This window comes from Neopsephotus bourkii, unplaced genomic scaffold, assembly GCF_033783945.1.
Source record: "Neopsephotus bourkii isolate Nb327-2 ecotype Australia unplaced genomic scaffold, CSIRO-AGI_Nbou_v1 NB_1248, whole genome shotgun sequence".
Classification (NCBI taxonomy): Eukaryota; Metazoa; Chordata; class Aves; order Psittaciformes; family Psittacidae; genus Neopsephotus; species Neopsephotus bourkii.
In genome coordinates, this window is record NW_026901733.1 from 5174647 (window position 1) to 5187378 (window position 12732).

Here is a 12732-nt window from a genome sequence, read left to right on the forward strand (position 1 = left end):
GTGAAATCAAGCTCGTTTTGAAAGCACAGCTGGAGCCTTTTTATCCTTAAGCTTCATATGATTTTGAATTCTGTGGTAGTTCTTCTAGTCTTGTCACAGTATTTTGGAGCAGCTTAGAAAACAGTCTGAACTGCAAGAGTTGATGAGAGCTGCTTCAGACCTGGGTGGCATAGCTGCAAAGAAACTGACTCTAGAGCTAGTCTCCTAATCCTGTTTTTCAGCTGCTTTATGTGGAAGAGCACGAGTGTCATAATTTTTTTTTTTTTTAATATTACATAATTTTTAAGTGTTGTATTCTTTTATTTTAACAGGAAAGTTTATTTAGAAGAATCACTTTGTCCTTCATGTCCAGAAAAGCATTGAATTACAGTATGATTTACAACTTTTATTGTGGCATGATAGAGTTTGGGGACAACATTTATTGTTGTTCTGCTCTGTTGTTTACAGGGAAGAACTGCTTTGCACTGGCTCTGTAACAATGGCTACCTTGATGCTATAAAGTTGCTGCTTGGTTTTGATGCTTTCCCTAATCATATGGAGAACAGCGAGGAGAGGTATTGCTTGTCTGATTGCATTATTTTATAATTTAAAGTGCTGCGTACTGGTTTAAATGTTAAGTGTTCAGATATCACTAGAGAATTACAATCTTGTGTCTAAAAGGAGTGCTGCAGTCTTCATTGTAAGCAGCTTTTCTAATGTGAAAAATCTCTTTAAGTAAGACATTTCAACTTCAACTGTGTACACTTTCAAACCTTGAACTTAGAGAGATTTCTATGAGTATTTACTCACTCTAGTCTTGTTTGAAATATTAAAGAACTTTCTAATTTATATAAAGTTGACAGTGGATATGTGCAGACAAAAGATGGATAAGGCATTTCTGCTGGTATTGGAGTAGACTGGAATTTTCTATTTGGTAGGAGTATAGTGAGGAGAAAGAAAATGTGAGAAATGTTACATTTTAAAATAGCGATTACAGATTACCTGGTGGTGAACTGTATGCTGAAGGCCTAGTTTAAAAAAAAAAAAGTCCTCCTATAATCATAAAGAGACAGTACATTTGCATCTCTTTTCTTTGTCTTTCATTGACATATAAATAATAGTTTTTTAAAAATGATTTTGATTGTGGAGTTCGAATTAGTCACCTGACTGTGAAGATAATTACTATTAGCAGAAATGTATAATGCCTTTTTCACAGCAGATGACCCTCTCATAATTATAAATAAAATTATCATCAGTATACCAGGTAAATGTGAATATTTCAACATTTTAAATCATGATTTTAAACCCTCATATTTTAGTGCTAAATTTGAGTCTTCCATAGTTATCCCAGTTTTAATTGCTTTCTTCCCTCATCATTTCTCTTTTGTTCTCTAAACCACTGAGATCTATCTTCCTTTTCTATTCTTGTTTTTTTTTTATGGAGAAACAAATGAAAGTATAAGTAGCTCCTAATTATGTAGTGTCAATGGTCTCTTTAGTTATTTTTTATAGAAAATTAAGTAAACAGTTGTAATTAAATTACTTTTCATAAGATTAAAGGCCGCTATTTTACCAGAAAGGAGGCTGCTATTTTCCTCATTTTGTAGAAATGTTCTTATGATGTTCAAATGTCAGGAAAAGACCTTACCTGTGGTTTTACTATAGTCATCCAGTTAGTATCTATTTTTGTTCCCCTTCTGGCATTAATATATATTTTTACATATAAATTTATATTATTCAAGATATAACTAGCAGTATTCCAAATGTCAGTCCTTAAGCACTATTCCACATGCAGAACAAAACAGAGCCCAAATATTTCTAGATGAAAGAATCTTTAAATATAATAAATGTATATATACTGTATGTAAGAAATGCATAGTTAACTGTTAATAAGCATCTGCAAATTCTTGATTCATTTTTAAGAGATCAGAAGCTTGGAAAATGGAAAAATCAAGATGAGTGTTGTAAGAGAGAGTAAAAATAACCTCATAGATATGCCTCATCTGTAATTTAATGAAATTGGTTTTTAATCATTAACAATTTCACCAGATAGTAAAGTTTTTCAAATATACCTATCGAAAGAAGCTTCCCTTCTTCACTTTCTTAGAGTGCAACATGAAATACCAGTTCAAAATTCTAACATAGTAGTTAAAACTAAATAGTTTTCAGAAAAGATGGAGCTGAGATTACATCTAGGATTTTAAGCTGCCCACTTGCTTGCAGATACACGATCAAGTGCCAGTCTGTAGAGTGGTAGGTTTGTTGTTCTTGGCAAATTTATTTCATAATCCAACTTGACATCCAGGGCGCATGACAGGGTAGCTGCTGCTTGACCAACTACGTGCTAAATTACATATATAACAGCTGTTGGTTGATGTCTTCTTTGCATGTTTTTCTGTCAGCCAAGCTCGATTAAAATGCTGTCTGCTTTAGAGATAACCAGTGGAAAAGAAAATTCATAACAGGCTTTGAACTGAGGCACCAGAGCAATGGCTCGTTATAAGGAGCACATATGAGCAGCCTTGCATGGGAGGTGTCCAGTCATACAAACCCATATTCAGATTTGATTTGAGTAACTTTTTTGCTTTCAGAGTTATCTACAATGGGGTTAGAGAATCTACATTTAAAAATACAGTCTTTATAAGTGATAAATGCTCCATCCCTGGCAGTGTTCAAGGCCAAGTTGGACAGAGTCTTGGGTGACATGGTTTACTGTGAGGTGTCCCTGCCCATGGCAGGGGGTTTGGAGCTAAATGATCTTAAGGTCCTTTCCAACCCTAACTGTTCTATGATTCTGTGACTGGGATCAGTAATATAATACATCGTCTTGGCACACACATGCTTAGTAGCATGTGGGTAAAGTTTATTTTAGTATCTTTTGTGTCTTTAATTAAAATTTTTGAAACCGGTTATAATTTTAAAATGTGGTTTTCTGAAAGGATGTCCCTTCTGAAGCTCCCATTCTTCAGTTATCAAAAATCTGTATCTCTTTAAATGCTATTGGCAACACACCTTGACATACAAATCTTCATGTTATGTCATTGCCTTTATTCCTGCAGACACTTTAGTTCAGATACCGTTAATCCTTCCATCAAATCATTGCTGCGTGGCAAGTCCAATTCTGCTTTCTGTCTGGTTTTCTTTGCTTACCAGCATTGCGTCCTAGCAAGTTACCATCAAGAGGATCCCTAATTTTCACAGTTGCATGCATTGACACTTGCTATTTGATAGTCTTGTATTATTTGGTCTCGGTTATGGTTTGTGACTGATAATTTTCAGTCACTAAATGTCTTTGCCTAATGTTTCAGTGTTGGTGAGGGAGGTATGTAAATTTTTTTTCCTGTGGTGACAAAGGGAAATTTGGGAATTATTTTTTAAAAGGGGTTAGGCGTATTTGACACTATTAAAAACCAAAGTATTTCATATTTTTAGCACCTGTATCCATTTGAAAACAGACTTAAGTCTTCCTAGTGGTCTTTCTGTTTGGCCAGTCATACTGTCCACAGTCTTTTCTTATAGAAGCTAAGCCAGACTTGACAGTAAATCTCTAGAACTGAAATTCATATAGGAGTAACACAAAAAATGTTTTAACTTGCGTTTTGTTCAGATTATATTTCTCTATGAGAACCTTAATAACACCTTTGTAAGACTGCTTGCCTAAAGCAGTTAATGCTATGTTTTGGGCTTTGGAGGATTTTGATCCAACATAGCGTGTAGTCTGCCCCTCCCCTCGCCACTTTTTATATTAGGAGACTAAAGTAAGCTTTAAACGTAGTCACAGAATGAGTAAGACAGGAAAAAAGTATTAAAAATTTAGTAAAACACCCTGTGTTAGACAGATGAAGACAGATTCAAAAACCATTGTTTAATCTGTCTTCATACTAGAAGGTCCCTTATTATGAAATGTGGATTAAGTAAATGCACATTATGGTTAGAATGCTAGTTCAATGATAATAGTTGTGGGTTTGTCTTGCTTTGCTTGGTTTTAGATATACTCCACTTGATTATGCCTTGCTTGGTGAACACCATGAAGTGATTCAGTTCATGTTAGAACATGGGGCTCTGTCTATAGCTGCCATACAGGACATTGCTGCCTTCAAAATTCAAGCTGTCTACAAAGGATACAAAGTTAGAAAGGCTTTTCAAGAGAGGAAGAATCTTCTAATGAAACATGAACAGCTGAGAAAAGATGCTGCCGCCAAGTAAGTCTGAGACTTGAAATCTACTTCAGCAAATAGATATTTGTCATGAGTTTGTGTATATCACTGTATGATTTTGTCTGTTACTCATCATCAGCTCTTATTCCTTTGAGTGAAATTCATGAAACTGTAGATGATAGATGGTATATAATGCATTCTTTTTCCATACACCTATAGATGGAAATTATTTTCCAGATAATCCCAGATTTAATAACAGGCTTTATATAGTATAGAAGAACAGGGCAAAATATCAAAAGCTGAGAAAGTAGCAAGTTAGCATCCACAAATCTTTACTTGATATTTTGTATGGTGATAAAAAGGCTTGGAAGACATTTATCACTGAAGGTAATGGAAATAATTATTGACCTATGAAGTATTTTATATTAATTTTGAAAAGAAATTAATAATTAAATGAAGAAATAAAAAGGAACAAGCAAGAAAAGCTCAATTTAATAAGGCTTAACTTACTGTTTCACATGAGAGGTGGTGCTTTGCTAGCAAACTGAACTTCTGTTTCGGCAGTATCGTTCTTTGTACTTACTATTTCTGCTCCTGAATTAGAGAGTTACCATGAAATCATTATATTAGATTCTAGATAACTAACATGTACAGTTGAAATAGTTACTTGTAAGAGTGTAGGTTCTGACTGAGTTTCTACTCTGTTTACATGAGCTGATGGTAGTAAAGTGGTGAAATTCTAAAATCAGAAGGTACATAAATGGCCATCAAAATACTTCAATTGCTCTGGTTTTATCCTTCAAGAACATTATATGAAGAAGAACAAATTAGCACCTGGTTTCTCGTGATGAAATCTGATTCCAGAATAAAAAACCATGACAATCTGAAAATATTTCTGCATGATTTTGTAGTAGTATTTCTGTAGAGAGGTCAAGTTAATAAGCACACAACATAATCATTGCAGCTAGAGATATTTTTTGTGCATCTGTGTATCATAGACAAGGTCAGCTGCAATGTGCTCTATTTCAGTTTTTGTATTTTGATGTTCTGCCTAACTGGCCATTTTGACCTTCATTGGGTTTGAGTGCTACTACTGTACTGTTCAGTAGTTTTTAATGCCCAGAAAGAACTAAAGCTAGAAATCTCATCTGACTAATCCCTTGCAGAGTCTTTAGATGCTAAAGTTGTAACTTGCAGCCCTCCTACTATTTGTCTTTTTTGCTGAAGTCAGTAGAAGTTAAACTCATGCATGGAGAAGCTGCCTTTGAAAATATCCCCATTATCTTTGTATTTCTTTTTAGTTTGGAAAACTCTGTTTCTTGCTCTGTGGTCACAGCTGACTACCAAATGAGGTAGCTTTATTCTTTATGATGACAGTAATTTGTAAAAGAATCTGTGCTACCCATTTAGAAGGTAAAACGAAAAAGGATTGCCTCGTGGAAATTTGGGGGTGTTTTACAGTTATTTTGCTCTGTGAGTTTCTGATGTACTTTCTGAAACTTACTAAGCTCTTGTTGATTTGTTTGAAAACAATAGAAACAAAGTCTGTGTACCAAATACCATAAAATTAGAATTAAAATACAGTTGGAGTGTACAAGCAAATCAAGTTGTCACATAACAAATTTTATTTAATTGCAGTTTTATGATCTGTAATAAACTGAAGGGACATTATGTTGTCATCATTCTGTGTACCCATCTGTGCATTCCACAGCTAAAATTGGCCAGGGTGTTGCTACATACAAAAACCTAATATCCCTACTGATGTTTAAAAGTCTGCTCTCCAGATAAAGGTAGACGATATGTGGGAATCCATAATGCTGGTGAACTCCTAGATTGAGCACCCCCCACACACACTATTTCAATGCACGTATTTGAAACTTGCTTTGTAATATGTTAGAGAGACTCACTGATATAAATCATTCCTGAGTCTGCATGGGTTTAATCTGTTGGGCTTTCTTCCTTAACGAAAAGTCAACCAACATCACATACGTGTATTATTTTCTGGTAGAGTTACATTGACTGTATTAAATGCCTGTGAAATATTTCTATACAAACATATTCACCCGTGTTAAACAAACCTATGTCAAAGAAATGGTAATTTATAAAATGAAGATTGATTCAGGGCAAAACAGCATGCACCCTATTATGTCAGTGAACAAACAGACTTATCATGAGACCAATGAGGGTAAGCAGGGAAGCCATGATAGAGCTCAAATGCAAAAGGGCAGTATACAGAAGGTGAAAGCAGGGATGGGCTGCAAAGGAAGAATGTGAAAACATTGCATGGGCCTGTAGGGAAAGTGACAGAAAAGCCAAAACTCAAATGGAGTTGAGGCTTTGAAGGGATGTCACAGGTAATAAGATGAGCTTCTGCCCCTACATTAATATTAAAAGGGTGAGCAAAGAAAATGTGGACCTGTTGCTTGAATGGTGCAGATGACTTAGTGACAACAGACAGGTGTGGCAGAAATATGCAATGCTTTCTTTTCCTTAGTCTTCACCAAGAATGTCTCCTAGGCCTCTGTGCTTAGGGAAGTGGTTCAAGGAGAAGAGCTGTCAGCTGTAAATCAGGATTAAGTCAGGGATTACTTGAGAGAAATCAGCCCAGACAAGTCCATGGAACCAGATGGGTTGCATCCAACGGTGCTGAGAGAACTAACGGATGTCCTTAAAAGGCCACTTTCAAACATCTTTGAAAGATCGCAGAAGCCAGGGAAGGGTCCTCAATGACTGGAGGAAAGCAGATGTTGCACCCAACTTCAAAAAGGACCAAAACACACATCCTATAAAAGGAAGAGCAAAGAAAGGGTTGCTCCATGACTGATACTGAAAAGTCTGAAGTGTTCTATGTCCTTTTTGTTTCAGTCTTCATTAAATGTCAAATGATACCCATTAGCAAGTGAAATCACACTAGTAACAAACAGCAGCAATCAGGATAAAATACTGAAACAACAGTTTAGAGATTAGTGGATGAGTGAGGTGCTTTCAGATCAGTTTAGCCTGATAAAGCTCATCCTGAGTTGTTTAGAAAATTGGGTGATATAATCTAATGGTTACCCTTAAAAACTTTAGGAGGACTGTTGGGATTGGAGAATCAAGGGCCAGCTAAAGTAGCTTGCCCAGGACCATGTCCAGTCATGTTTTGAGTGTCTATGCAAATGGAGACTCCACAACCTCTGTGGGCAACCTGTTCCAGTGTTTGACCACCCTCACAGTAAAATATGTGTTTTCTTGTGTTCAGGTAGGATTTAATGACTTTTGATTTATGCTTAACTGCCTGCTGTGGGTGATACTGAGAACAGTCTGGCTCCATGTTCTTTGTTCCCTCCCATCAGATATTTATAGACATAGATGAGATTCCCCCCAGAGCCTTCTCTTGTCCAAGCTGAATAGTCCCAGCTTTCTCAACCTCTTGTCATATGAAAGATGCTCCAGTACCTTAGGGTGGAAAATATCAAAATGCAAAGACTGTAAGCATATCAAAGACTAAATTAGAAATATGAATGGTGTTAAAATACATATGAGAAATGACTGAGGAAAAAACAGGTAGCTAGGTAAGGACAATGGAGTGCTCTACACATTTTGGAAGATCAATCAACACAGGAATACTGGTCAGAAAGTGTCTCTTAGCATTTTTATTAAGAACTATCTGTTAAATATCGTGGTAGATCAGAAGCTGAACATGTCGTGATTCAAAAGTGTTATGCTTCTAAAAACATGCCTCATGATAAATTGGCAGAAGGCAGCTGTTTATACAGCATGAATTATAACTCCTCTTGGTCCAGATAAAGCTTCAGCAATAGTAGGACCATACCTGGAGATCTATTTTCAGTTATGATTTTTGAAGTAACTGTTTCTTGCAAGGGCAACTTCAAAAATGCTCTCTAGGCACATGGAGATGTTCTAAATTTAAAGCAGAGTAGATAGATACAAAAAGCACAGTGTTCTTAACAGGATAGAAGAGGTTGGCTTCCTTTTAGCAGGATCAAAATTCAGAGAATTTCTGTGTCTTCACAAATGCGTGAGGCTGAAACTGTTCCTTTCCATCTGCTAAAGGCTCAGTTTCCATTCTCTCACTTTTGTAATGAAATACAAATTTATGACCATTCAGAACAAAATCCTGTTGCAATTATAGTGTAAAATGTTGGGCTGCCAGCTCTGTTATCACTGTCAAGCCATAGTTGTCTAATTTGAGAGCCCAGATTTGGATCTTGTTGTATAGCTAGAACCTCCCCAAAATGAATGAGAACCCTTAAAACAGGAATTTTTCTCCTCCTTTACTTCTCCATCAAACCTAGTCTCTCAAGTCAGACAACAGCAAAACTTGGACATTTTCATTTGAAAGATATGTTTCATTATGACACGAACTGAATTTCTAAGTAAATAAAAAACACAAGGGGAGGTTGGTAAGTATTCAGGAATCTGTTAATTGACTAGGCTGTTGTGTGACAATTAGCATGATGGGCTATGAATAGGGAGCTTTGAAATCCCTTCCATTTATTATTTCTTCAGTGTAATCTGAAAAACCAGCACACAAGGAAGACCTTTTTTTTAAGAAAAATCCCCTTTTGCTTCTTGTGAATTTCTGGTCCTGTGCCATTTCAATAACTTTATGATTGGTTTGTCACTGAAGTTACTGTTTTGAGTTAATCTGCTCATGCAAAGAGTCAGGTCACTCTGGGCTGATTGTGTATCGCACAACACATCTCACACTTTCTTTTTAAATACCCTAAAGGAGCATAGTGGTAATAGGCTGCTTGATTCTTGTAGGAAAGGACTATTCTGTGAATAGTAAGATCTGATTCATCAGCTCAAATGGCAGAGTAATGGCAGTGAGATCCATACTGTACACAATCCAGTCCAGTTACGGAATGCTGACATTATTTGAAACCAGCCACGTTTTTCCATGCCAGAGGGAATGCTGAACCTCAGGCTGCTGGAGTGTATTTTTTAGATCAATTAACAGCTTTTCAGGTGCAAAGTTCAATCAGCTGCTTCTGCAGAGTGTACTTCATAAGATAGTACTGACAGATAAACTTAAGGCTTCTCCCTGGCAGCTCACGCTGAAATGACATATACTGGCATTAATACAACTCACAGGAACTGAGGATGGCATGCTGCATAACTAACCTGTCATATGCTGTGCTGTGAGCTAATGTGTCAACAGTCTGCAAACTATGTTGTAGCATTGGAAGCAAGTTAAAATACCAGGCAGCGACATGATACGACATTTATCACCTGTCCATTCCAACAGGAAAAATGTCACTTCATCTTACAACCAGTGCTTAATTTGCAAAACCAAGTTCAGTGGTAGGTAGGTAATGTTTGCTATGTGCTATTGGGTCTATTCTGCTTTGTAGGAGAAGAATTTAAAAGCTAAAGTGCAATGATATCTCACTGTATTTAAAAATAGGCTGCAAAACTTTATTCAAGAGATGCGCCTTTCCTAACCTTGTCCAAAATTCTCCTTTTTATCTACACTATTTAAGGGATGCATGACTTCTTTCATTTTGAAAACCAAATATCATAATTGTAATGGCATACTACGGGCGCACAAGGTTTTAATTCACGTCTCATATTTTCAGTATTTATCATTTGTATAATGTATAATCTGTTTATATGCATTATCTGCCAATGATAAATACATAGAAGCAAGTAAGTATCAGTAGCTAGTTTGAAATTGGTTTATAATTATCTGAATTAATTATGACACAGGTAAGTATGAAAAATAATTTTCAAAGAGATGATGTCTTTTACTGGTTTTCTGGTTTTTACATACAGTGCATTGCATAACCACTTGTATGAAAGCATTGTTCATTACTAATGAAAAACATAGTTATTAGCATCATATTGCTTATCTTCTGTCACCTTTTCAAAATCCTCCTTTAAGCTTTTGTATATTTATGAAAAACCTAAATTTCATTGTTTTCAATAAGGGTGTGCTGTAAAATCAGCTTAAACCACTGCAAACTGAACGGGCAGCTGCCTAATAAGGACTTAAGCTTCATTAGGCTGGAGCTGCAAGTCAGTTGTTATTTCAGATCAAGTTAAGACACTTCAATACAATAGGTGTCCCTTTCTCATAAAAAAAGGTGTTGTCCTCAGAGTTTTGTTGTGGCAGTGTCAAGTTTCTAGAAAGCAATGTGTTCAACTTAGATACATGCTCCCAAGATTTTGTCTTTGGAATTCTTACGGTATTGACTATAATTACAGGAAACGTGAAGAGGAAAGTAAAAGAAAAGAGGCCAAGCTACAGAATGGGATGCAGAACGTGGAAGAAAACAAGCTTCAAGTACAACAGAATGCTGTAAATCCAGAGAAGACTACCAGCAATTCACAGTTACCTAACAAACCCATTGATACACAGAGTAAGAGATCTCTGTCCCTCGGTGGTTCGCAAATTCAACTAGGGAGAAACAGTAGAGGTTCACCTAAAGCTTGTCACAACAAAGGAACACCAAAGGAGAGTTGCCTGTCAGCTGAGCCTCAGAGTGAAGGTCATAAAATCAGGAAAGGTTTGTAAGCTTTTTAAATTGTCCTGATTATCCTTCTTGTCCATGTGTGGGGTGTTTTATGTATAGGACTTGTTTCATCTTTGTAGCATTTCTTATCCTTTCATCATTTAAGCAATTCATATATGATAAGAGTTAGATACAGATTCTTTTTGCTGTGTGTGTTTTGTCATCTGAAGTAGTCAAAAATGCCAGTATATACAATGCCTTTTAAATATGTAAAATATGTGAGAACAGGCTGTTGGGAGTTGGTTCTATTAGTTGCATTGTTAGGAGAAAATGAGATTAAAGGTATTTGGCATATCTATGGGATACTTGAAGAGTGCTAATGGAGAAAAGGGTAATTCTTGTTTTTAAATGAGGTTGAAATGAGGATAAAATTGTTCTAAGTGACATCTCTAGCATACAGAGGGAGCTGTTCAGTCTGCTTCATTCTCCATGTCAGGGTTCTCCTATGATTTGTTTCTGAAGTCCTCTTGTTGAGACCACTCTAGGGTATTTTTTGAGAAGTGGAACTGTTTTTAGAAATTGTACTATGAAGCAGTGTGTCAAAGGTGCCCTGCTGCACTCTTGTATTCTGTCTTTAAATGCATCATCAATTTATCGTCATTTCTTATTAGTTTTGTGAGATAGTGAACATAATGAGGAAAAATTGATAAGTATGGAAAAAAGGGAAGTGGGAAAGAGAGATCTGGGAAGGTTTACAACAGTGAAGAGCAGGAAGAAAAGAAGAACTACAAAGAAACTATAAAAGAGGAACAAGCAGCCTTTCTTTTACTGACTCCAGTATCCATTCTTAGCCAAAATCTTCCATTGATCATGACAATGGAAACTGCATTGCATCAGTCAGACTCCCACTGGTTCTGAACCAAATACAATAGTTTTGCAGAGAGAATGACCTGAGGAAGTAGGTAGTATGTAGTCCATGGGAAACAGGGGCTATAAAGTCAAACTGACTACAGAGATCAGGACAGAATTTGTCGAATTTTCTATAAAGGATTCTATTATTGATGCTTGTATTTGGAAAACTGCATTTATGTTCAGTTGGGTGTACTACCCTTTACAGTAACCTAGGGAATTCAAACCAGCAGCAAATGCCACCAGTGTCTAGCTTGGACTTTTGATTGAAGGCTTCCCTGAAGATGCAGATTTCCTGATGTAGCTACGCCAGAATAATTTTTCCATGGTGATGGTTCTACAAGTAAAATTTTAAAATCATATAGGCTATTGCCTGGAGATTTTTTTATTTTCAATATGTCTTTAAAAGCAGAATATAATTTCTGCAAACAGAATTTTAAGTAGAAAATTCTTTCTGTTATTTACTATTTTTCTTCACCATGTTGGACGTGACAGCAAAACTGTTTACTCGGTCTTCTTCTGAAAATACATGTCTGTTTCTCCTACAAGACCAGTTTACTTTCAGATTGTAAAGAAAGGCCCCTCTTGCCCAGTCCAAAAAGCCTATGCTTGAAATAAAACGCTATGCCATTTTTAGGCATGCATTCTCTTTTTGCTATTGAAATGATGCCAAGAAAGCTGATACAGCAAGGATCAAATTATGGAGTTCTTTAATCAGTTCTCATTAAGTGTTTTAATCAGTCCTTTTGTGACCAAAAATTTAATGGATTTCATTGGACATTTTATTGGAATTAAATATGAATTTAGATCCTGTGGGCTGTGGAAATTATGATTTAATTGGTAGGGTTTTCTGATCTGTTCTTCACAGAGAAATCCTCTTTCCTATTTATGTTATCTCATTTGCCTTAGCTGTAGTACGAACAGATAAGTTATTTTTTTAGTGCTCTGTACTTGCTATCACTTGGTCTTTCTATCTAAGAAAGTTTCTATCAACCTTAAAAGATGAGCTAGAACACTTAAATTATGGGCTTTTTCCATCATCCAGTTACCCAGCTGTTCAGGTTGAGAAGTTTTGCACATACTACTTCAGTGTCTTATGATTGAAGCAAAACAGCTTTCTACATGATGCACGTGCAAACCAGGTAGCGGATGTTGGTGAATTCAGAATGACAAGGCTTTTCTTTTAAAGCTGTGTCCTTTTTCCTTGTTGAGAGAACAACAGTGCT

At 36.2% G+C, this 12732-nt stretch overlaps 1 protein-coding gene across 4 annotated transcripts in view; it reads left to right on the forward strand.

The window, feature by feature from the left end:
* The window catches only part of INVS (inversin), a 79843-nt gene that overhangs the window by 54957 nt on the left and 12154 nt on the right, over window positions 1–12732 (forward strand). For all 4 annotated transcript variants that reach the window (XM_061364720.1, XM_061364721.1, XM_061364722.1 and 1 more), the window contains 3 exons: window positions 448–554; window positions 3969–4181; window positions 10350–10651. In XM_061364720.1, coding sequence (XP_061220704.1) covers window positions 448–554; window positions 3969–4181; window positions 10350–10651 — 622 coding nt within the window. The remainder of the gene's footprint in view (window positions 1–447; window positions 555–3968; window positions 4182–10349; window positions 10652–12732) is intronic.